At 39.1% G+C, this 26,502-nt stretch overlaps 2 protein-coding genes across 2 annotated transcripts in view; one reads left to right on the top strand and one right to left on the bottom strand.

Annotated features, from left to right (window-relative positions):
- Positions 1-6,496: 6,496 nt before the first annotated feature.
- Positions 6,497-12,244, bottom strand: rdh8a (retinol dehydrogenase 8a). The gene is made up of 6 exons (XM_033971184.2): positions 11,850-12,244; positions 9,983-10,144; positions 9,100-9,279; positions 8,814-8,907; positions 8,544-8,727; positions 6,497-7,890 (listed from the first exon to the last, which is right to left on the bottom strand). The coding sequence occupies exons 1-6, from the start codon at positions 11,953-11,955 to the stop codon at positions 7,663-7,665; spliced, it is 954 nt and encodes a 317-aa protein (XP_033827075.1). The 5' UTR covers positions 11,956-12,244; the 3' UTR covers positions 6,497-7,662.
- A 5,583-nt stretch (positions 12,245-17,827) lies between these two features.
- col5a3a (collagen, type V, alpha 3a) overlaps positions 17,828-26,502 on the top strand; it is a 36,777-nt gene continuing 28,102 nt past the window's right edge. The window contains exons 1-2 of the mRNA XM_055223658.1: positions 17,828-18,099; positions 25,960-26,127. Coding sequence (XP_055079633.1) covers positions 18,015-18,099; positions 25,960-26,127 — 253 coding nt within the window. The 5' untranslated portion in view covers positions 17,828-18,014. The remainder of the gene's footprint in view (positions 18,100-25,959; positions 26,128-26,502) is intronic.

The following is a 26,502-nucleotide window of genomic DNA, read 5'->3' as shown; positions in this document are numbered from 1 at the left end:
CCTGCCCAGCTCTCCGCACTGACCTGACCTCACAGTGTCACAGGCAGCTCTTTCTTCATAGGTCAGGGGAAAAGCCAGTGCGCTTATTGTGTAATTACATAAAACAACTTTATAAGAATATTTTTCTCACACATGCTTATTCACGATGTCATAATGGTAAATCCACCTTTTTATTAGCAGAGACGCATTTATATACAGAGCTTAGACTATTTGTTCTCTGTGTTAGGCCCTCTTTGTCTCCTTTGTCTCCCTTTTGCAGTTATACCGGACACAAACATTCAAAACTAACGACTCATTAGTGTACTTTTTTTGTTAAGGTAAGGTATCCTTTATTGTTCCTGTAGAGAAATTTATCATCATCCTATAATGCTGGAACCTGTCAGGGGTGTTGGGCTTCCGCAGTGCAGCACCCTTGTACCCATCGGCAGAACTGGAGCTAAAGGCTTTGTCAGGATCACCAAATCTGGAGGATTGTACCTGTTGTGCTTGTTTTGGGATGATGGGAGAAACCAGAGAGCCCAGAGAACCAGCCCAGACACGGGGAGAGCAAACTTCACACAAGCTTCACACAGAAAGGCCTATTCAACCGTGTTTTCTGCTGAATATGTTTCTTTGCTCAACTTACAGTTTATTAAGACTATAATGACAGTTTTATTATAGCCACTGGTTCCAACACAAAGATTCAGATTATATGGTCGTATCCATTTCTTGAATCTATTATGAAGATACTAATCAATTTGACACAGACATTTATATCCAGATTCATGATCAGCATGTGCAGCACACTATCACACTATATAACACTATAATTTTTTGGCGGCACTTTCCAGCAGCACCTGACTGTAGACTCTGTTTAGACTCGTATTTCTAATAATGTATTCTAGGCATCAATGACGGCACCTTAGGGAGACTCACAATATGCAGATCAATAGATTACACAATGTGAAAAAACAAGAAATAAGATATATAAGTGATATAACTTGAAAAGGAGAACAAAGAATGATAGATTTTGAGCGATAGACTGGACTTGTAGTGTAAGTTAATAAGCGGCTGAATGAGAGCAGAGGGAGAAAGGGAGAGATAGAGGGCGAGTGAGGGAGCAGAGCCAAATGACAGAGGCGTGTTTGTGTTCTGATTAGGCCTGAGCCAAATGGAGGCGGCGCACCAATGGAGATAACCAACAAAGGCATCTCTTCACTGGGGCAAATCTACCAACATCTTTTCACAGTCAATAGACGGGCACTCTTTTGTTTTGATGGACAGAAAAACAGCCAGCAAACAACTAAACATGTTTCACAATACTTTTGGTGTAAACTCATTCAGTGTTTTATTACATTGCCTAACAAGCACTTTCCATTTATTAGGTACTGCATTTTGCAATTACACAGTTACAATAATTTAGATATAGTTACTAAAAGTTAAAAGTAAGCAAAAAGGTACTTTTTGAAGTTGACATTTCTCATATTTTTAATGATTTGCACAATTGGGAAAGGCCTACTTACAGATGTAAAGTTTCAGTCTAGCCATAATGTACCATAAATGTGTGTAGCCTACCGGTACTTTTTTTTTCATGTGGCTTGGGACTACTGAGCCAAATGAAAAAAAAAAAAGACGTAATGAAAAGCAACTTGAATCATTCCAGTTCCGAAAGCTTTAAGTCAGAGGCAGATGATTTGCTGTAGTTACTCTAAGAAATACAATACTTTAACAGCTTACTTTTTTATTACTACCCAATGGCCTTGTATTGTATCTATTCATTACTCTCATCCAAGTTGCCAAGTTGTGCTGCACTCAGGCTGAATAAACATGATGTGGGCCCTCGGAGCGGAGATAGGCTTCCTGGCAGTGGGTGTGCCTGATGCAGTTTGTTTGTTACTCATCTTTATAGACAGCGGCGACAGTGAATAGATCAGATTCATGGCGCGATGGCTGATGTCGTCTACAACAGCCAGGGTTTGGCAGAGCAGAGGCCCTGGGACAGAGCCAGGCCTGGAACTAACTTCAGTTTAATAGACTCGGGAACTAGGGCATTGTTTAGCACACAGACATTAGAGAGAAGTAGGGAATATAATACACGTTTACACAAGTTCAGTCCATCATATGTATTGATAACACAGCTGTCTCTTCAAACATTTATGGAAATAGTATAGTATTTCTCTCAATCTTTTAATTGTGTAGAGGCCTCATGAACACTGTGATCAAAAAATTTAAAGGACACAGTATGAAACTTGTTCCAATGACTCTAATATTGAAAACACTGATGTACAACATTAAAGGTGCACTATGTAACGTTTCTGATACTTCCAGGTCAGATCTGTGGAGAGGAGGCCCCGTTCACACTAAGAGTACCTGTTTTTCAACTTATCTTTGACGAATAAAAACATCTGTAACAGACAAACAATAAGATCTCCATGGTAACAGGTTCGTGACGGACTCCCCTCTGGAAAAAATACTGTATATTTTATTCCACCACTAGATAAATCTTGTGGTCATAATTTGTATAGTGAAACACTAAACTTACAGGTTATGCAATGTTTGACAGTAATGATGGTGTTTCAGTAGAAATACAGAGTACAGACACATTTAAGAGAACTGCTTGACTAAACTTGCAATTAGCACACGTTGGCACAGTGTCATAAAGTGTATCACTCTATCTCACAGTCTGCCCGAGGGTTAAGACAAACTCACATGGGAACAACATTAAAAACATAATTATGCCTTTTCAACAAACTCTTCCCTCCTTCATGTTTTTTAAGTCGAAACCAGATTGCAAACGTATTGTTATTCCCCTGTGAATTTCAAATTAAAATATTTTCTCATCATATTCCCAGGCGTGTAATTACAACTCAGAAAGTGACAAACCCGTTATCTTGGGTCAGGAACCAACGCAAAGATGATATGCTTCAGTTAGAAATATGCTACACAATTGTGAGAATGCAAAATAGCGCTCACTTAAGATGTCTATTTACTGCTGTTTTCCGTGTGTAAACTGGAATGCCTGGTTTTGAAAAAAAGGGGAGGTTTGACATGCAGGCTTAAAGAGTATAACACCAAGCTTACCTCACTGGCCACAATTAAAACAACAGGCTCACGTTTCTACATATTATCTTTCATAATGTGTAAACCTATATTCTTGTTCGACGTGTAATGCTTGTAGACAGCTCTAATCACCGAGTTTCACTACACGAAACTGGAGCTTGTTGTGAGAGAATGCATGCAGTGGAACAAAACATGGTAGCAATGCCCAAACTCAATCTTGCTCTGGAAATTCCTGCCAGATTGTTTATATTCAAGAGAAGCAGAGAAGGAGGACAGCGCTAATGTTGTAATCTTAGCAACAATAGTGGTTCTGTGTGTGTAAAACAATGGGAATGGCTGTAAGCATACAGCCAAGATTTCTTTTGATTGTGCTCCAGGCTCAAAGTGATCCAAAATGGCTGTGAAAACAAGCAGCGCTACCGAGGCCAAGAGATGAGATGACCCCCTCTCCACGTGTGAATAAACAAGAGTGAAGGGTCATGCATCAGGAGCTATAGGGATGAAGCAGACAGTGAGACACTAGAGGGATTAATAGAGACTAGACCATTCACTATAAAGTGAATAGGGGAAAGATATAATCCAATTAATTTGTGGGATATGTATGTAAAAGACTTATAGCTATGGTCAAATAATGAATGGTCACATTTTTATACAGCACTTTTCCTCTTTCAAGGCACTCAAAGCGCTTTTTTAATCAAGGAACCACTCACCCATTCGCACTCCAGACATTAGGGGCATGTGTCTTGCCCAAGGACACAACAACAGCATTCATGTGTGGGAGCTTGAATTGTGCCACCAAACTATGGCTCAGTGGATTGGACCCAATAATGTTTATTTCAAGAGCAGGATTTGAACAGCCAACCTTCTGATCAGTAGACAAGCACTCTACCAACTGAGCTACTGTCTCTATCATCTGCAAGAAGTCCCTCAAAGCTCCTTCAAAAGGAAACAACGCAAAGTAAACTATTTTAACGTAAACTTCCACTGAATGTGTATTATGTAACTTTTCTGCTGGAGGATGTTATTGATGAGATGTTATTGCTTTGCTTGGAATGTTCCACAGTGTATAACTTACTATGTCCTCACAGAGACAAGCAGGTGACATCTCCAGGTTTACAGGTTAAAACTGTGGAAAAGTAACCCCGCTCACAGTAAAGAGATATGTTTTTCAAGGTATTTTTTGTAATATAACACATACTAGAATAGATGTGAGATATATATTCATTTAATGCTATACTGTGGAACACTTGAGGCAATAACATCTCCATGGAGACCAGCAGGTGACAGATCCTCGTTCAGAAAAGTGACATAGTGCAACTGTAAAACAATGGGTATTTCGTATTTTATTTTTACTTTCCTGTTTCGGTGTGTTTTGAATACTGTTTTCTGATTAAATGATCGTAAATAATCGCTATGATACTCAATTCCTATAGCAAAAAAGAAGATATCTTTGGTTGTTTTTACGTGCTAGCATTCTAACTACAAAATAACTTATAAATGCTCATTATAAGTAGTGCATTTGTCTCAGCAAAAGATCTCTCCTAACACGTCTAATGATTAAAGTGCACAGTCACCTTTGAATTCCAGTTTGGTATCATTGGGTGTGGAAAAAAACAAAACAAAAAAACAACTCAGCAACTCAGAAAGGTGTTGATCCATGACTTGGGATCAGACTCAAGCACTCTGTCTAGACAAGAGCCACAATGAACTCATCCGCAGACATCTTCCTTCTTAATTTGACTCTCTCGTCTTTACTATATTACAATTTGGCCTATTTACAAATATATTAAATGTGCAGCTGTCTGTTGGGTTGACTGTCTTATGAGATGGTTGTGTCAGAGTGAGGTGTGGCTGGTTGTTGGCACTGGCAGTAAAAAGAGGACAAGTAGATGAAATAATTGAAGGAGCAGACGACAACACAGTAAAGGGCTCGTTTTGGGTTCTGTTTATATGTTATTGGTTGAACCGAGCTGACCACAAAACAAAAAATAAGAGAATTACCTAAAATTTTATTAAAGTCTATATGTACACACACCAAAATTGGGACTAAACCAAAACTAGAGTAGAAACTAAATATGGACGAGACCAGGACTCACCAAGAACTAGAACAGGACCAAACCAAGACCAAATCATGACTAAATTGTGCTCTATTCAGCACCAGGTGTGACCTTAGATACACATATAAAATAACCATTAATAATATATATGAACTTATTTCTACTTTTGAAATAAATCAGGTTAAATTTGTGAATTTTCTTTGTTGATTTCTTACTGTCTACACAGACCTTTCTGAGATTCTGACATCATCATCTACAATCTGCACCATATTCTTATTCCTTGGGCGATTTGTTAACTTCAAGTACTTTGGATCGATGTAGTGTAGTACTCATGTATTATAGAAATCAGTCTTGTACCATTTTTCAATTTTTAGCAAACCACTCCGCCATTGTTAACCACACAATCCTTCTCATAAATTTATGTAGCGAAGGAAACAAGCTTCACATTGTAAAAGGGGACAAATGACAATGTCTTTAATGATTAAATGTGACCCTATAGAACAGAGCTTGCACTAGTCCTATTTCTACCATAGACTATGAGTGTTCCAGTTAAGACAAGACCATGTCATGCTGCCCTCATTATAAACCTATTATGTTCTTGATTGTGAAACAAAGATGCACAATAATGGTGTGAGACCTCTTGTTGAATGAGACTTTGCTGTAACTCAGTGTTCACTCAATTAGTAAACAGATCTCCCATTCAAGGTCTACGTGCAGCCTCGATTCTCATTTTCCAAAATCCGACACACCCCCCTCCTTCTGCTCTACGGCGTCCTACATAGACTCCCCCTATCCACCACTTGCATCCCGTGGACCGCATGCCCTGCACCCACCGCGCACACACCCATCTTGATTGTGACTGACAGTGTCTTTGTTCTATTGTTGCTGAGCTGTCGCCTCTGATGAAGACACATAGAGTGAATATGCACATAAACAACAAGTACGCAACAAGTTAGTCACTGTCCAGTATCACTACATACCCACTGCAATGTTGGTAGAAGATTAGAAGTACGGAAAGTGGTCTTATCAAGCCCCTATCTGGACCAAGGGGTAGTAGCAAAGAGGGCAGCTGGTGAGGGGAGTCTCAATGCTGTGTTATAGTACGTCTGGGTAGATTGTCATTGGAGTTCACCCCTCCTCGTGGATGGGAACCAGGTCACATTCTCTCACATGGTACAAAGCGGGGTGTGTGCAAGCAGGCTGGGGGTTCAAGGGAGGAGCAGGCCATGACCTCTTTATATTCATCAACACAACACTAACTTGAGCCATGCACTTGAAGAATAAACAAAAACTTAAGCAAAATTCATACAATTAAAAAAAAAAGTGTAGTTAAAGTTAAAGAATATTCTGTTTTGCTGGTAAAATGACACAGAGATAATGATTAAAGCAACTACTTGTATTCCTCATCCTTATCACAGCCCATTGAGGACACATTCCCATACACCCAATAGCTCTGCTTGTCAACAGGTTGGTAGTGAGGCAATGGTGTAGGAAAATATTGACCCCTGTTGGTCACTGCCTGCTATTGCTCTGAGAAAACAAAGCTGCGAGGCAAATCAGGGCGTTTATTTTTTCAATCAGAGACGCAATTAAAAACAAATCAAACAAAAAAACAAAAACTTTGATTTTGTATATTCAAAAATAAAAATACAACTTAAATCATCCATGGATTAAAATATCGTTCATCCAGGTATAACAATTCCAAGCACAATTTATGCAACATTAATTGCAAAAAAATGCAAAAGGCATAATCTTTTTAGGACACTTTACAGGCACTACTAACAAAGCTTTACATACAAAGTTACTGCTTCTCTGTAACTCAGTATAGTCCAAATATTTATTTATTCTTGTGCTCTATGTGAGTCCACAGCTTTAAAAAGTCCAGGATTTTTCAGTTGTTGCTGTAGTCCAATAATGTGTGACCGCATCATACTGCAATACTTCCAGTAAAACTAGTAACACTGTGCAGCCATTACGCAATGAAGCATCACTTCAGGGATTTAAGCAAGTTAAGTTAGTTGGAAGTCTACAAAATACTATTTCAACACTGCAGAACACTATTAATACTGACTGATGTCATTGTAGAGTAATACAATCATGTAAACCAATGCAAAATGATACAAAGAGAAAGTTCAGAACCTATAACTTATTTATAGTTACTTATACATATTTACACCATGGCCTTAAGCTGGAACAAATATTTGTATACTTTTTGTGCAAAGGATTAGTTTGAGGCTTGTAATTTGGGACACAGCATGGAGTTAATCAAATGTGATTACTAATATATAATTAATAGCAATTACATTCATTTTATGCTTAGTAGGTGACTGCATCACGTTATATGTCTTTATGTCTTTATGGGTCCATACTATATATAATAGTAGGCAATTTGTGCAATTGTGCATGATTTCTCAAAGCTTATTATGGTTACGTTTTCCACTAAAAGGCACATTGTTTGCTTGTCTTAATAACCATAGACTACCTGCTTATCCCAGGCCATGACCGTAAAAGGCAGTAGGCGGACCTGGCGACAGCTGGCATCAGAGTGAGATAGTGGTATAGCTCTTCAGTTGGGGGAGATAGTGCGCCTCCGCAGGCAGCTGCAGGTCAGGCACTTGAGGATGCTCATGGTGATGTGCATGAGAGGCCCAAAGTTGAAGAGCAGATTGTAGAAGGTGTTGACAGACAGCCCCCCGGTCTCATCTGCATACTTCAAGGCCACAATCGGAGTATACAAACTGTTGGTCAGATTCCTGAACCGCGGGCTGCTCGACTCAATGACTTTCTTAGTGCACTGGAAACAAAGAGGGTTTCTGTTAGTAAAATACTGCCCCAAAATTACTGAGTGAAGCATAAACATATATCAAAGCTCCCATGTCCATCTGTTTATAGAGGTACACCGATACATTTTTACTTATATCCATATATTATTTTCTACTCTAATTATTTAGATGTTTATTGCTATTCTATTTACCATTTGTTATTAAGGAGTGTTTTTATATTGTGTTGCTGAGATACTGTGTTGAAGTAATTTTTAAGTGAACAATTATGCAAAATGACTCTGGCACAGTTCAATAGACCAAGATAACAAACAGAAACTGTAAACAAATAGGTTTGTTAGTTTCAGTGTAGCTCCTCCCTCCAGATACATATAAGACCATGTCCACCAGTAATCTGACCAGAACTGAAGAGGCCACTTGGATAAACAGCAAAACGTCTTCACTCTAAAACCTTTGTCCAGTTGACAGAATTTTATTTTTCTTTTGCTTATATATTAATAAAGTAGTTTTAAGTCCATATTCTCTCTGTATTTCTAAACAGGATTATTAAATATTAAATAGGATTATTATGCATTAGTTACAGTTTAGCCAGACAGATATTTCATTCTGTGTGTTCTGTTAGCATTGGGTGCTACAATGTATACAAGATTTTACAAGAATGTCTTACTTTAGCTATGTCTTCTGGTGTTTGGCCCATGGCTTCAAATATATCTATAGAAGAAGGAAGATAAACATCCTTAAAATATCGAACTGTGTCTGCATCTGCTCCTGGATACTCCATTTTAGCCACATCATCCATCATCTTTGTCTCAAACTCTGTGTGCACTGGGCCAGGCTCGATCATGGACACCCTGTAGATGGTCAGATGAAAATGTTAGATATGTATATGGTAAAATAATTAGGTTTAATGTACAAGACAATGAAGGGAAGTGTTTACCGGACATTGAATTTCATCAGCTGTACAGCCATACTCTCACAAAACCCCTCCATAGCAAATTTGGAGGCTGTATAAACATCATTGAAGACCACTCCTGAAAAGCATGTAGTAAAATCATTGTGATATCTATTGTATTATATTTCAAGCATACTATTATGACCCATTACAACTCTTTAATTCTTGTGTATTGAGCTGAATAACAGCTACAACTAAACCTGACTTATAACTTCATTATTGTAAAAAATAAACATGCTGAAAAAAAACAAATCACTAAAACATATATTACCTTGGAGCCCCATGACACTGCTCATGACCACAATGTGCCCTGAACGCCTCTTTTTCATGTCAGGCATCACTTCTTTAATCATTCGAACCACACCAAAAAAGTTGGTTTCAAACACTCTCTTCATCTCCTCAATACTGATGCTTTCCAATGGTCCGAGCAAGCCTACACCAGCATTATTAACTACAAAAGAAATAAAATATTATGTTAATTATAATCAAAGTTCAGTACATTTTACACTTTTTGACAAACTGTCTTTCTTTAGACTACCACCAGGGGTCAGCAAGTAACAACAGCAACATTTGTAGTGACGTAACATCACCATACAAATGAATGAGTCTTGTGTAATGGGGTAAAAGGTTCAGTGGGATACAAATTATGTCTTAGTTTCATCAACAAACAGACGTGATTATGTTGCAAGTGTATAAGCTGCTTCAAAGTCTGTCATGAATTGCCGTGATTGTGATTAAATAATCACTAGGTCTGACACAATACTTACTTTATTGGCATATTGTTCAGTTACTGAAAGATGGAACAATGTTTCCGGGGCAGAATATTTTTTGCTTGTAAATTTTCTTTGCACTAATGACAATGTTGTACTAATGTATTGTAGAACTAACTGAAGTGTTTAATTTGGCATTTTATTAGTTGCAGCTCATGTTTTTAAAGATATTTAGCAAGACATACAGAAAGAGATTTACTGGGGTTATTCTGCTTTAGGGTTATAGTTTCAGTGGCACAAGGTAGTTTCAATGTTTATTGTGATTTTTTTCTGTATCACAAACATATCAGACTTATTGTGTTATTGTGACAGGTCTAATAAGCACACAGTTTAGTGTAGTGTGGTAGCTTGTGGGAGCATGCCTGTACTTGCATTTATACTTACTAAGGATGTCGATGTGGCGGTCTTTAACGCTGTTGATGCAACTTTTAACTGACTCATCGCTGCACACGTCCAGAGGGAGCAGCGTCAGAGTTTTCCCAAACGCATCACCAGCCGCCTCCACCAGTTTGTCTTTCTTCCTCAGGTCTCTCATTGTGGCAATAACTGATAAAGACAAATACAACTATTTTATAACAACCTTATTACATTATATCTTTACTTTTCCACTTAAGGCTCTTCTAAACATTGTCCTTTCCTTCAGTGATTTGCAGATTGTTATGGTTTAAACCTCTGCATTTATTAACTAAAGAATATTTAGATAGTGTTTGGAAGCCTTTGTTTCTATAGTTAAAAGCATTACTTATAAAAGGAAAAGCCCAGTTTCTTCAGTGGAAGGTGACACATGGGACAGTGAAACCTGATCAGTGCAAAGTGCCACAGCGTGTCTCCAGTGCACTGTAGTGGTATGTGCTCAGAGCGAGAGGGGCGCATGGTCAGACTTCCTAGAAGTCGCCTTAGTTTAAAGAGCACTGCACTAAAACCCTGGTCTTTGAACTTCACACCAGGAACAGGGTTAGTCTGCACAACACAGTCATCTATCAGGAACAAAGCCAGTGGCTATCAGCTGGTGATGACCTGGCTGTATTCAGCTCGTTCCACTAACTGCCATTATCAATGGAAGCAGATAGTGCTGTTGCACAATAGCTCTGCTGGTAAACAATATGTTGCTTGTAGATGGTCTTATACCTATTTCCTTTGTAAACAGGATGAGCAGAGGACAGACACACTGTTCCCCAGAGAAAGTATTTTATAGAAACGTACACTGTGGAGTACATCAGTGCAAGAAAATTGTTCAGGCACAATGTTGCCTAATAAAATCTAATGAAGTTTAATCTTACGATTAACAAATGGTGTGTCAGTGAAGCAACAAAGAGATTTACGCATTTGGTTGAGACTTGAACAAGAGGCCCATTGTTCCTCGGCTCCTTCAGGAATTGCTCCTGGGCAGCTTTATGCATTCTTGAAAGAGCCACATTGCAGCACATTCAAGAAAGTATTCTGGAGGTTTTAGTGCTTCAGCAACTCTGTAGTCTTTTTCACCAGGGCAACTTACTAATACATCAATTACTATTCACTTTGGCTATGATTAAATTCCTTTTAATGGCAGCTCATATACAATAAGAAAATGGTTTCATAGGAATGATCAAAAGCCATGACATGACATGGTTTTAAGTCCAGGTGACAGTAATGACGTTTGGGACACTGCAGAGGAGGCGCTCAGAGCAAATCTGTCAGAGTGAGTACATCCCAACTCCAATGAGCACCAATGAAGACTTAAAACCAGGCCCTGGTTCACAGTGAACCCTCGCTTGTACAGGTCTCAAACTTTGTCCCCCTTTCAACACTCTGCGCTCTGAGGGACTATAGCCACATTAGACACGGTACTAAACCGGAGCGGGCGGTCTACAATTCAGGTCCATAAAAGGGGGCTTTGTGCGGGAGAAGTCACTTGAAAGAGAACTGACAAGCCTCCTTTTATGATTCCGCCTGCGAGCGAACGGGCATCCTCGTAGAGCAGTAGCCTAGAAACTTTGCTTTCAAGTAATCATTCAACAAAAAGAGTTTACAGATGTTGATGGTCTGAATCATTGTGTTACTAAGCCTAGCTGATTGAATGACAAAGACTTCCATGCACTTATCAAAATATGGGTAGCTGCGCAAAACACAGGCGAGGTACAGTAGTGTGCGCAAAAGAGGCATGGAGCAATTAACCTTTACCTTTACACAGAAAGTAAACAAGGAGAGGGTCTGCAAACACCAGTGAGCTCGCGACTAATTTCAGAATCAACGCAAAAGAAAGCGCTTTTACCATGGTAACGCTTCTTTTCATCTCGGGCCAGCGTGACGGCGATCCGTAACCCGATGCCGGAGGAACAGCCGGTGATCAACACAACTTTCTGCCCGCTGTTCGCCATGATTTATCCAGATAGGCGATGTGTTTCCAGCGGCCTCTGCACCGGATGGTCGCTGCTGAGGGAGCTACCGTTCCCCGGACTTAAAAAAACTAAAGCGGATCATGCAGCCACTAGGCCATGTGAGCGCCTAATTCAGTCACATGGTTTATAAAAGCAACATCCAAAGCGACACGGCTTCGACACCTCTGCAGACCACGTATCGCGTTGATAAGTGTCGCAGCTTGGCAAACAGGAAAAAAAAAAATCTTTAAAATATGTTGCAGTGCGTGCGTGCGTGTCACAAAGGGGCAGTGCTTAGTCTGTTGTGTCACTGTGGTTAGATTCTGACTCTGAACTTAGGCCTACTGTGTGTCCACTGTCCAGCCTATGCTTCCATGGGAGGTCTACTTTAATTCTCATCAGACAATACTCCGTCCAAAACATTTACATAATTAAAACACAATGGTTGCACGACATTACCCATATACTGTAAGCCTAGGCATAGTTTGTAATGTTTACTATTTTGTATAAATATATTCACACTCAAAACATGTTGCATCTATAAAGACCCTCACTCACTTTTCATTGAGAGCTGGAGGCGCAGTGCGTTGCATTACACCGCCATCTGCTGGTAAGAAGAAGAAGTCCAACCTCACACCTCTGAGACTCCTCTACAAACTCATTATAAACTTTGTACAGTTTTACCTCATTGAAAATTACACTAGTGCATTGTCCAATCCGTTCACATGTTTACTAGGTACAACTCAAAACATATAGGTACTTGGTTCAACACTCAAAACAAGTAGGTTAACTGTTACAAGAATGATGTAATGGGTTGATGTTGTCAGAGGTCAAAGTGCACCTGATTAGGTTGAAGATTTGTCTCTTTTAAAATGCCAGAGTACACGACTTAAAAACAATGTAATTAATAAGTATATGATTCAACACATATTGTATAATATTACACATTTGAAAACTCTGATTTGGACCATTCAAAAGTCTTGGACATTTTCTGGGAACTCTAATCTCATTCATTATGAAGAAAACAAACAAAAACAAACAAACAAACAAACAAACAAACAAAAAAACAAAACAATAAAAGTAAAATCAAAACAAACAATTGCAGTTCTTTATAAGATTATCAGAATAATTTGATGTAAATGAAATCTGATTTTCAAAGTACATTATTATTAAAGTATTATATTTAGAACAGACGTGTGATCACTGGCAGCTGTAAGAAGAAGGGGTGACTGCATTTTCCATAAGCTTCAAAATCAAACTAGTCCAAGCCTCAAGTCAAAATAGTTTTATTTTATTTATCATTTTGTGCTCCCAAAGTGGAGTTGTTGTTGGAGGCAAGATTACTCTTGTTGTGATTAGGCTTTTAAAGCTCTAATCTTCACCCATCACTCATTGATTTTATCAGTACAATGTTCAAAAATAGATTTGTAGTTTGTTCATGTAACGTGAACAAAACACACCCGTGCTTGGTACCTGGCACATTAAAACTGCAGTTTAAAGTTCTATTATATTACTATAGAGTGAACAGCAGTTAAGGGGAGTGGTGTTCCCCTGTCTCTGCCTACAGGTGTGGACAGTGGACAGTGATGGAGGACATGCTGGACACTCAAAAGCCCTGAGCTATTTTCGTGGAATTTCAAAACATTTAGTCTCAACATACAAAGAAGTGAAGATAGAGACTGGAGGAGGAGGTAATGCAGGTCCATACATGCTTTTCCATACAATAACCTTTCACTTTTTCAGGCGACACAAAAGATTACTCACACCATCTCAACTTTAAATTGAACTGGACTTACATTCTCCTGTTAGACGTACGGTATTTTTTGTGTTTGTGTCCAAGCATAAACTAAAGCACTTGAAGAGCACAGACCTCTCTCAAGAATGGTTTTCTTAATAACTTGCAAAAGTTAAAATATTCCAATGAAATAGTAAATGAGTGTGTTTGATAATGCAGTTGTATTTGTGATGTCCTAACATGACTGCATTTGCTTGGAATGATCCACAGTTTTACATTAAACTTATCTCCTTGAATCGAGCAGCTGCCAGTCCAGGTCACAGATTACAGTAGATCTGTGGAGATAGTAAGAATGTATGTTTTTCAATGTATTTCTAGCAATTAAACCACCTGTGATTTAATAAGTGCAAGATATGCCAGTTTAATGCAAAACTGTGGAACCCTCCAGCCAAAACTATAGCATCGTCATGGAGACAAGCAGGGGCTGAACCCTCTGCAAGAAAGTTTGTATAGTGCACCTTGATGAATGAATCTGCAAATTGTACAATGTATTAAAATGTGTCGTGTCCATGAGAGACTGGAATGTTTGACGCTGTCTGCTCTTTTGTGCTGAGAAGGTGTGGAATGCAAACTTCATCTGAAAAGAAGAAAGAAAAAAGACACTGGGGGTCTGTAGTCTGGAAACTAAAAAGCAAAATGGATCTAAAATGATACATGGGCCCAGAAATGCATTTGTTTAGAAGTCTTTTTAAAATGAGTGAGATACAGCTTTAGGAAGAGTCAGTGCTTAAAAATAACAAGAGGGTTTGAGACAGAGGCAAAATGAAGTACAAATCTGGTGGCAGCTGCAGACCACACACAATGGGCACTCTACAAAGAGAGCTTTCAGACAGAACTGACCAGTGACCGCCATAAAACGTCATTTAGACTTTTCAGGAATGCATTGAACACACTGAATTCAGGACATAACATGGAACAACTATGTCATATTCTCACTGTCTGAAGAGAATGAATAGATAGTTAAGGTCAATATGGTGGAGAAAACTACATATTTCAGTTCGACATTTTTCTAATAAGCTACTAACACTTTTTAATTTAATGAAGGATGTTTTCAACAGAAAAAACATGCTACTTTTTGCAATAAATTTACAACACATGTACTTTTACTTCCTTTACTACACATTTTGAAGTAATGGTAACAGTTTTATGGTTCAAACATGTATTATATGACTGTACAAAATCAGCTTGTCAGTTTTTTGTTTCTCTTTAATCAGTTTACTGTTGCTGTCAGTGAGGCTTGGAGGGCAGTGTAGTTTTGAGTGTGCCTGCTGCCTGGGTGTATTTAGTCTATTTGTTTGAGCAGGTCATTTAACAGGCATGGTCCTTAGATGTTAATTAGTTTAGTCTACCCCCATCTCTAATGATTATAATTATCACCGGACTGGCAGTTCCTCTCGCAGTCCAAAAAGCCAAAAATGCAGAAAGTAAAAGAGAGAGTTCACATATCAGGTTATAGTCAGTGTAGCGTAGCGAGGTTTAGCAGCTGATAATATGGGACAACATTCTGGGTTTCTGGGTTTCCTCCGTTTTGTCTCTATAGAATATTATCTTGCTTCCTGCGCATGTCTCAAAGGGGCATGTTGAAATACTTGCTATAATTGGTGATAGAGTAGAGAACATAAGTGATGAAATAGCGAGTACTTGTTTAGTGTGATCTTTTGAACTGAAGTCTGCGTATGCGGTTTGTTGCAGATTTATAGACACCAGCCGTACGAATACAAAGGGAAGATGCCTGAAGATTGTCTGAAATCTCAGGGAACATGCTCAGATGTCAGTCATGTTGATGTGGTAAAGGCAGAGGAGAGGGGGCTTGTCAATTTCAGTGAAAAACATATACAACCTTTGTGATTAAATATAAAGCGGGTAACTTGAGGATAGTGTCTTTTCTTGCAATAGTCGACCAAAGTACAGAGAACTGGGCTCATTTTGATCTTCTATATTGAAATGATGAATACTTTAGCTGTTGTGCTACAAATCCAGCTCTAAAAAACAAACAAAAAACACTTATATTTTAGTGACCCTTGACAATATACATCTTAAAGTGCCACAAAGTCAAAAGACAAGCAGGTTATACAGTTTCGCATAAAAAATCAAACTTTTTAGGGATGTTGGTTTGACTGACAGATGAAAAAAGCATGCTCTGAAATCTAATTATTGTTTGCATATTTGAATCGTGACAGTTGTTACATAACGGACCCACTGGCTATGACTTCTGATGTGACATGCCCACAGGTAACTTCCAAATACAAGACGTTATATCCCTTCTCGAACTCATAAATCTTAACGGACAAGAAGAAAGACACCATTACTTTAAAGTTTACCTTCATATTCTCGCTGCCCCTGTCGTCTGTCTGCGGTCCTGTCCGAGCATGTTCTACTGCGAGATGGACTTAGAGGAGTGAAAGTGAAATATGATGCTATCACAGGGTCTGCTAGGCTCATTTATTAGTGTTGAAGCGTGATCAAACAATTAAAAAGAATGATTTCAGTCAGTCAGCATTATAAAATGATTGGTTGGAGAATTTAAACTTTTTCCAGCACTATTTCTTCAGTCATTTCAAAGCATATCATTCAACAATCAAAGGTGCGACTTGATTTATATTAAAAAACTCTCCAAAGTCCAAGTTCATGCTACAAATAATCCAATAGCTCAGAATCCCTTTGGTATGGACAAGTAGTTCTCACATGTTTGTCTGTTACAACCACCTTGAAAACAGTTTGTGCCGCCAGTATAAAGACTTTACCAGGACCATGTTATGTCCAGGTACAAACAAATCAAACTAAAATGGAAGATAATCCTCCATTACTGTCACAAGAATCCCATGTGCCATCAGTGTTAGTGATACTGCAGTTTGGGAACCACTGGAATAGATAATAAACAAATTATTTATTTTAGAGAGTGCAGTTTACTGGCTTGTATCCACATTCATTTATCATTCTGACCTTTGAAAATGTCCATAAACAAAAATGTCGATGTTTCTTGTCAGAGGTATTACTCGAGGTTTCTGTCATGGCTGAAAGGGCTGAAGATAAATGAACTACCCCTAAGTCCAGTGTTTAGGAGAGCCATATAACACATGCTCTAGAAATATTTCTCACTGGGCGCTCAGACTAGTCACTGGACTCTTAGTAACTATCTGCTAAAAAGTTAGAGGAATGTGCTTCTGATTCTGGGACGGAGGACAGGCAACAGGGGTCAGGGGTCAATGGGCTCACGTTGAACCAAAGGATTAGGGCTTTTTCATAAAGCATGTTTCTTGCTCTTCTGGTGATGGCAGACTCATCTCATTTGAGAAATTAAAGTTTGGCTATGGTTCCCTGTATGTACTTAGCATTTTTAGCCCCCAGTCTTGTACAAAGGCCTGTTCAAGCTTGGACACAAAACATCATCTTTGGTGATTATCCAATTAGACAGTCCAACACTCTAAGCATGTCTGAACCATATACAAGTATCTTCCAGAATAAATTAGCTTTCTTATGAAATTATACACTTCAGACTATTATGAGTTTGTTATTTAAGTTATTTATCATTAAATTTGCAATTATTTTGCTTCCTACAACTCCGCAGTGAAACGTTTAAGGAATCTGAATGCTTCAGGTCAATTACTTGGTAATTTAGTTCATTTAAAAAAAGAGAAATTAAGCGTTCTAATAGAATGGAGTAAAGATCAAATGTGTGGAGTGTATCTGACACATTCTGCAGCATTATGACCCCGTCAGTCTCGAGTCTGTCTGGGACTGTAGGTCTGGGGTCACTTATTTCCACTTCAGCTCACTGTAAAGTTAATTCTACAGGTGCCTTATAACACTAGGTGGGGTCTGGTGTAATGAAGTTCTCTCCATAGTTCTGATATGGTCGGCGAGATTTAGGGACTTAAATTGACAGGTCTTGTGTAAAGGAGCAATGCTTTTTCGCTCAGAGTACAATAATGACTGCCTCTAAGAAGTGAGAGCTAACAAATAATCCTGCGTAAAAGGTGATTTATGGGGCTGCCCCTCGCGTCCCGGGACACGTATGGGAGGGAGCGGAGGTGGAGAGCAGAGGGAGGGAGGGATGCTGAGAGGGAGAAATTGAATGAGTGGGATAGAAGGGAGCGTGGAGTCCATCTATACACAAGAAAAAGTTCTGCAACAAGACCAACCAAGTGGAACTACACAGTGCGCCTCTCCCTTTCCACGGATGGACGCTTAGCTCCTGCTCAGTTTCACTTGTTCGAACAAAGTTCAGCTTGGCGGAGTTGCCTCCGCGTCTGTGCCTCTGAAGATGGACAGTTTAATACGAAGGAAAGGGCGCAGGAGGATACCGCTGCTACTGTACATCTTACTACACATAGTGTCGACTCAAGCAGGTAACGTGTTTTGGAGTTCTCACACAAAATAGAGACATAATATATATAAAAAAGCAAAATAATTGGCCTCTGTCTAGTGAAGTTGCCTGTCCCTGTCACGTTTACGCACGTTCCCCGTCGCTTTACGTGAAAAAGTTATTACGGTGCATTTAACGTGGTTTTGCGCTTATTACGTCTTTATGGAAGCTGAAATTCCATCAAAGGTTAATCCGAAACATCACGAAGCATGCATCTGTCCAGTCTGGTCTTCGGACGAGAGGAGGCTCGTGCGCACACGCTCAGATGCACGCGCTGACGTCATGTTGGAGTTTGCTTGTGACCGGCGGAGGTTTACTGCGAAAAGGTTTAACGTTGGTTTGAGAACGAGGTCATTGGCTGAACACTGGACCAACTGAGTAGATTAAAATTCCTGTCATGGATCTGTTTAACGTGCCCTCTGCAGACATGCATAGGTTTGGAGAGATTAACACTAACACTCTTAAATGCTTATGTTGTAATTATTGTGCCATTGTTGAATAAACCCTTGCAGGCCATAGATTGTAGTTTGTCTTCATATAACCGGTTTTAGTGCAGGTTTGTCCAGTATCCATAGTCCTGCTGCAGTGCATCCTTGAAGTTTAGGCTCTGAAGAGCAGCCATACCTTGTAGCTGTCACGTTTACTGGCCGATTTTCTCGCAGGTGCTGCTGTTTACGGTCTGGCCTTGATAAAAAGCTAACCCCAGGCTACATCAGGGGCCGTTAGAAGTGCTTTACATTTACAATAATGACTCCACGCGCCGGCACTTTATAGCTGGCAGGAATTGGTTGGAATCCAAGCGGCAGAAATAAAGCAGTAACTTCAGGAAATGAGCCAACCGGCAGTTCAGTGATCACATCAGACCCTGGACTCTAATGGCATCTCGTGAATGTCTGGATGCCACAGATGCGCAACTACAACTGCTGGTAAAGTGAGATTTGTTGACAGCGTTAGACACTTTATAGTTCATTTAGACCTTCTATTCATTGGCCTTAACACATTTGGTTGTGTCTCGCTCAGCATTTGGGAATAGGGAGTGCATGTTTTTATTGGATGCTTTATCACTTGAGTTGCATGCCTTTTTCTCCTCCCCCCAGCTTGGTTCTTCCTTGGATACAGTGCAGGCAGTAGTCCCCTCACTGAATCCTGTTTGATCCATCCTTTTTGCCAATCATTCACAACAGACTTCCTAAAGGATGCTGCCAAGCCTGTTCTTCTCTGATTCAACTACAAATTTCCAGCAAATTTAAACACCAGAAAATGGATGATTTGAAGTCAGCCCTTGTAAATCCCACTGTTACGTATTTACACATTTGTAACAGGGGGTTTAAGCAGTAAGAGTGGAGACGCTGATTGTGAATGTAAATCATTGCAAATATGTCAAGTGTTTAATAGTCATCTAATGTCTAATATAAAATGAATCAGTTAATGGCATCACTCTGGGAACTTTAGTGTGCAACATCTGGCTTCCAGCTTTGTATTCCTGATATAAAAAGCAGCTCTGAAATGATGTGATAATGACTTGTTTGTTAAGTAGGCAAATATTTATTTGTTCAGGTGCCATGAAAGAAATGCTTCGAGTTAGTATGTTGTAGGTCACATCCTTGGGTTGGGAACTCTGGCTTCCTCTGATGGTTCAAAGACCTGATGTGAAAGATGAACTGGTTACACAGAATTTCTCACAGTGACAGAATGAGTGAGTGAATGGGTGTCTGTGACTAGTTGCTTACTCTTCATTGTGTGCTCTGCCGGAGGGCCGTAGCCGGAGTTACCGGAAATCTGGCAAAATATCATGAATGAAAAAGTAAGACTGGGGTAAAAATAGCACGTTTATAGAGAACAGTTTGTGCACATGATAATTCGAAGTGCTTTACAGAAGAAGAAAGCTGCAATAAAACTACATCACAAACAAAAACATCAGTAGACTAATCATCTTTTGTAATCACTGTTTGTAAATGAGGAAAGTGCAAACAGAATCATTTCAGATTTATGCTCAGCTAAACAAAACTAGGCCTAGAAAAATTGCATGGGCATATCAAAAAGCACGATTCAGTTTAAAGCCAGATTAATGGTCCAATAATATGAATAAAGACTAAATAAAAATAAACAGGAAATTCAATGCCATTGCCACAGCACACATACAAAAACATGTTCTTAATCAGACTTTTCTCAGAATCTAATGCTGTCACAGACTGTTAGCAGAGAGAGAGAGACAGACAGCAGTGTGCAGAGGGTGTGTCTTTGTGTATAATTTTGATGCTTTGATTCTGCAGCCTCGTACAGGCCATAATAGAAGCCCCCAGTGTTATGTCTGAGAGGCTAAGTGAGGGCTGCTGTATCAAACTAATGGCCTCACTCAAGTGCTCTAAAATCAGACTGAAGATGGGTAAGTCTAGAGGCACATATGGAGAAGTACACAACATTTCATTCTGGAACTTATTTTTGCATGCAATGAAAACTGAAACTATTTACTTGCTTGTCTTCATGGAGATATCATCTCTGATCTACCACAGTATAGCATTAAACGAATATATCTATTTCACTAAGGGTGCTTTTATTGCTCAAAAACATGCATACTTATTGTGAGTGGGGTCACCTCTCCACAGAACTAACCTGTAACTTGTCTGATGGCACCATGTGAGATACGTAAAGACCCAGTTGTATTATAATGATTTATATACATTCACTGAAAGTCTAACTGAAGAAGAAGGCTTAGTCAGATGGGAGGCATAAGATGTTTCTAAAAATATAACAGAATGTGGTTAAAAGAAGCCAACATAAAAAATCATTGTCTAGCTTCATTATTGTGTTTAAAAGAAATGCACTTCTATGCAATTTTACAGCATTCATCTCCTCTGTACCTCCCCTCATTAGGCAAAAAGTCGACAAGTCAGTGTCTTATATCACTGACCTAATTAAAATAATCCATAAATTAGATGAAAGTCAAGAAGAAGAGCTAGAAAGTGTGAATTTGTAATGAGCCAAATCAGAGCTGCAGACTTTCGTGTTTCCTTGTGCGTGTTAAGTCTTGTTGGCTATACCTCTTCCTGTCAGGATACCTCCGACATAAAGCATTTCCTTTTCCCTCCAGAAATGGCCCCATAAAATGTATTACATCCATTCTTTGCCCTTGTCTGCGTGTCTGGATGTCAAGTTTAACTCACAAACCCTCCTTATGGAATATGGGACGATTTTATCAATTTCTTGTGCAATTGTTTTTGGTGTTTCCCAGATTTCTTTCTCTTGTGGAGTTTTCTGAAGTGTGTGCCAAAATTATTCATATGTTTTGGCTGTTCTGTTACAAAGTTGGAGTTGCGCATGTGAGTTCCGGGGATAGGTTCCTGGCTAGGTCTGAATTTAATTTATAGATGAAGCCATCAGTTCAGCCAAGTGCAAGATTTATGCTCTTGTTTCACACACCCTGCTGTCACCCAGGCATTCATTTTACTCCATAATAATCTCAGTAATATCCCATAATCTTAATTTTATATGGTGCTCATTGATGCATTTCTGCTCCTTTGTAATTCATTGCAACTGTTTTGAATGTAAGATTGTCCAAAAATTGATATCCAGAAATTAGTATCAAAAGTCTACTTTGACAGTGAAACATAAATATCACAAATTTTGAGTTTTCTGAATAGTTTTATAGAATCAAGCTTTTTCCTTCCCAGTTATTTTGGTATTGGGGAAATATGGGTTAGGGTCTACTCCTGTACCCATAAGTGTCAAATGTAATTAATGTGCATATATTTATATATATATATACCTTAAACTGCTCAACACTTTTAAAATTTCGTTGTACATGTGGCATGTTGCAATGACAATAAAGACATATTCTATTCTATTCTATTCTATTCTATTTAGGTTTCAGTATTATGCATTTATCAGAATCTAATTATGAGCTTGGATCTTTTTATTCCAGAGGTCCACAGCTGTCAGTAAAAGCTCAATGTTGTGTGCAGAGTTCAGACTTTGAAGGAAGAAATTGGACTATCTGATTATTTTGATTTTAATTGCAGTGATTAGTTCAAAAGTGGATTGTTTATACATTGAAAATTATGATAAATTTTTTGCCTTATTAGACCCGACCGGAGTTTGAGCTCAGGTTGCATATTTGAGTGAAATTCCCCTGTATTTGGACAGTGTGCGCAATGGGCTGGGAGTGTAGGAGGCATGAGTCATGAATGCTGTCAGTGGAGACATTTAGACATAGAACACCGTGCGCGCATGTTTGGAGATGCCGTGGGCTGAAGGAGGCTGGAGGACAGCAACAAGCTACACAGATGGAGAGTGCGGTGTACAAAAGGGATAAAACAGCATAGGTGATCGCGAGTGGGTGCTGCTCTCCTCACTTCTGTCAGGTTGCCATAGTCTGGGCACACACAGCTGTCTCCTGGAATATTGAAGAAAAAAGCAACACAGTGCCTCATGTCATGTAAACCATTGTGCACCTGCTGCACCTGTCAACTCTCACACAACCAAGTGAGCGTTGATTGTTTTGGTTCTTGCTCTCACATTCTAAGGAAAAAAGCTGCTTACATTTAAGAGTTTTGATTAGACAGGCTGCATTGTTGGCCTGTTGCTCATCAAACTGAATCATAACTGACCAAGACTCCGCAGGGGTAGTTCTTAATTGTGATCTGACCCTGTATGAGAATCTGGAAAGATTGTCATGTCAATATTGAGGGATTTTCTGTTTATACAAGTCTATGCTTAACAACAACCACATGTAATTTACTTTTCCCCACCCACTCATCTTATTGGTTTGCTTGAATAAGTGACATGTGCTTTTAACCATAAAAAATACTGAACTACCAGAAAAAGAAGACAACCTCAAAGTACACTGACCACAATAAATCCAAAAACTACTTTCTATCGACTGTATGGTTTAAATTGTTTGCTATATTCCCCAACTAGGCCACATCTACTGCACCGAATGACTCAGTATACAATCACCAGGGACTTTCTAGCTTGTGTTTTTGTTTCTTTAGTCACACAAACTCTGGGACAGTGGGGTCGGCTAAAGTCAAACATTGGTTGTTCTCACATGCTCATTAAGTCTTGGCCAATTTATTTTGCACACTTAGTTGTGGGATGCCAGTATCCAATGTTTAACTTGAGGAAGCGCTTTCTTTTCTGGGAGGAATTTCTACAAGTTGTCTCAAATTTCTCCCTGTGGCATTGTTACAGAGCTAAACTTTTGTTCGGAGAGGGTCAACTTCGGACGGGACATAGTTGGAACATGCAAGAGAAATTGTTGTGGAGGATAAAGACTTGTGAGGCATTCAGTATCCGTTGTGGCATCCATCTTAATTACAGGCATAGCTCATTAACTGGCTACAATTGCCGTATTGACAGTTTGTATTATTGCCTCGTATTTCATTCTAATTAGAAACTCAATTTGTAACTTATTTTTGTTTGCCACTATCCATATACCCAGAGTATAAACATGCACTGACTTAATTACATTCATATGGCTTTAATTTAGTGCATTATTCAAACCAATCCAACCACGATTACTCCCTGACCTCAGAAGGAATATGCATGAGAGATACAGTCAGACCAACAGCAGAGGAATCCTGGAAAAGGGGGATTTTTTCTGCTTTAACTAAACAAAAACGTTCAACTTTGCTACTTAGAGGAAATTGATTTGCCGTCATAGCCTCCCACAACTCATGAAAGATGAGGCATAAAATTGAGTTTTAATTTAACACAGACATTAAGGATTGCACTAAAGTGTAAAGATGGGTTTGGTGTTGGGGGTTCAAATAAGGTTTAGGGCACAGTGTCTTTGCTTTGTTGAGAAGAGCACACATAATTATACTGTGTGATGTACATATATCATATAATATAAGGCAGGGGTCACCAACCCTGTGCCCGGGGGCGCCATGTCGTGCCCAAGCCCCACATGAGTCGCCTGCAGACCGGTTCTAAAAATAGCACAACTCACTAATGAGCTGCATCTAAAATTTAATTTTATTCTGTTGCTATATTTTTTTTATCACCCTTGCGTTTATATAGATTTAAAAATGACAATATCTTAAACATATGTTCATTATACGTGAAGTTTAGATAAGTTAAGGTGAACTTTGACCTACTCACTTCAAAGGTCAGTATTGTGCGTGTGACAAAACCAGTGCTCCGGTCGCGAGCGCTGTGAGGATGTGCTGAATGCAGTTTCTTACTCCAAAACATGGTAGAAAATAAAGAGATCACTTTCACAACGATTTAAGATTGTGGTGACGGCAAAGCGGCACAATGTGGAGGGACACTTCACTACGTCTCACAAAACTCCACACTAACTACCCACGGGGACGCGCACTCCCCACGGGGGCGCACACTATGGGCAGAACAAGCCCAGAGCTAAACGCAGCTTTGGGTAAACAACAGGCTTTTTTCTTTTTTTCTGAATACTGATATCTGTTTCCCTCCTTGCTCATTGTTGATAATCATTTTGAGAAATCATTAATGTGATCAGTGTCTTGCAACATGATCAGTGTGTTCACATAGATGATTATAATTTATCATTATTAAAAATGTATAACTAAAGGCAAAAAACTGAGAAAATGTGTTATTTCAGAAGAGCGTCTCAAACTGGTAGCCCTTCGTATGACTCAGTGCCATAAAGTAGCTCTCAGGTTAAAAAAGGTTGGTGACCCCTGATATAAGGTATCAAATCTTTCCTTTAATTACTTGGTGCTGATTAGGGCCCATTTCTGACTTATGTTAAGGAAAAAAATGATACTCGATATTGATTGATTGTGTATTTGTACCTTGCAGTCTTTTACTAGTTATGATATACAGTACATCAAGACCAACTAAGTCGTATTTACAACATTCTGACATTCTGTTAGTTTCAATAATTGTACAGTTGATTATCCAGTTTCGATACTGGTTAAGAATTTCTATCTAGGTATTGATTTTTGACAGTTCTATTTCGAGGCTAGTGTGACCTACTTAGACTTCGACTTTTGATACTTACTTTACATAAGGCTTTAGCGCGCTCACGTTAAACTTCTATCATGCACCTACGTCTGTGACACAAATTTCCAACTTGGCACATTTACTCTGCAAAGTATGCTGGGAATAAATTGTCCCTAATTTGCAAATGAGTGAATAATTGTGACTCAAATAGGGAGTAAACCTGCCACTCTGCCACTCAACTCACTGGCTGATATGTTGCAATTGTAATATACTGTGTCCAGACTTGGATTTGAACCAGGAATTGGCCATTCATTCACTTAGCCCAATGATTGTGATTGTTTTTTGATGTTCAATTGTACAAAACACTCAGTTAGAATAATATAGCTCTGAGAGAGACCAGCTGTACTGTGTTTTATCAACAATTTCATGCCCAGTTATTTCTGCCACATAAAAGTGTAAATCCAATGAACTAAAATGAGGCTAACCAAAGGAACAACTGCCATCTGAAGTCATCATTTTGCAGTAGAATAAAGTGTTATGATCAGCTCTCTCTTTTACAACCAGAGAATACAGGAGAAGTGCATTTAGCGTTTAGTTTAACGGTCTGATGTGTGAATTGGCCTAATTGTAATAGAAGCAGACGTATTACTGTAGTGGGGTGAGCTGTGTGCAGGTGTCAGCTGTCAGGTGTGCTCTGCTCTGGCTTATGAGTAAGTCTGAGTGCCACCCCTACACCATAATAACAGCTATCACAGCTTGGACACCTGCCGACACACTCCAAGAGGATGGGGCCTTCCGATTACAGGAAGTGACTGCACTCTGAAACTCATTAGACAAGACATTAACAACAGATCATTCAAAAACATGCCACCATTTTGAAAGTTTTGTTCATTTTAACTGTTCTTTTCTTCTTTCACAGCTGCTCACATTGACGTCTTGAGAGAGTTGGATCTGACAGAAAACATGGAGGGAGTGTTTTTGGAGGCGGGGCTGTGCAGTAACAGAAGAGTGACACAGGAGACCGACCTGGCTTACAGAATAGGCAAAAAGATACAACTCAGTGCCCCCACCAAACAACTGTTTCCAGGTAAAATGTATTACAACTTTATTCATATTATACTTAAAGAGTCTGTACCAGATTTTTTCATATAATAAAGTAAACGTGTACAGGTATATTGTACAAAAGAACTAATGTCAAAATGAGTGATGTCTGCATCTAATTATGAAGCATTTCTGTCATCTGTATACCAGGAGGTAAGGCTGGAGTGCTGGTAACATGGGCTACTAGTTGTTTTTAGCATTATGATGGCTAAACTCTTGAAAGCAGAGTCTAATCACTGTGAATATATAGGATGCTAGTAATGCGTCAGGAAAGTGAGTAACAAGTTTAGACCACTGCAAACAATTCACTCACTATAGTTTCATTTATCAATGTGAAACTTGGTACTTGTAAAATACCTCT

The sequence above is a fragment of the Periophthalmus magnuspinnatus genome, chromosome 8 (genome assembly GCF_009829125.3).
Source record: "Periophthalmus magnuspinnatus isolate fPerMag1 chromosome 8, fPerMag1.2.pri, whole genome shotgun sequence".
Classification (NCBI taxonomy): domain Eukaryota; kingdom Metazoa; phylum Chordata; class Actinopteri; order Gobiiformes; family Gobiidae; genus Periophthalmus; species Periophthalmus magnuspinnatus.
This window is presented reverse-complemented; position numbering and strand designations above follow the sequence as displayed.

Coding starts and splice junctions, on each gene's coding strand:
- rdh8a (XM_033971184.2), bottom strand. CDS start 11,955: ATGGCGAACAGCGGGCAGAAAGTTGTGTTGATCACCGGCTGTTCCTCC. Junction 10,145..11,849: donor TGAAAAGAAGCGTTACCATG/GTAAAAGCGCTT, acceptor TGTCTTTATCAG/TTATTGCCACAATGAGAGAC. Junction 8,728..8,813: donor CTGATGAAATTCAATGTCCG/GTAAACACTTCC, acceptor GACCATCTACAG/GGTGTCCATGATCGAGCCTG.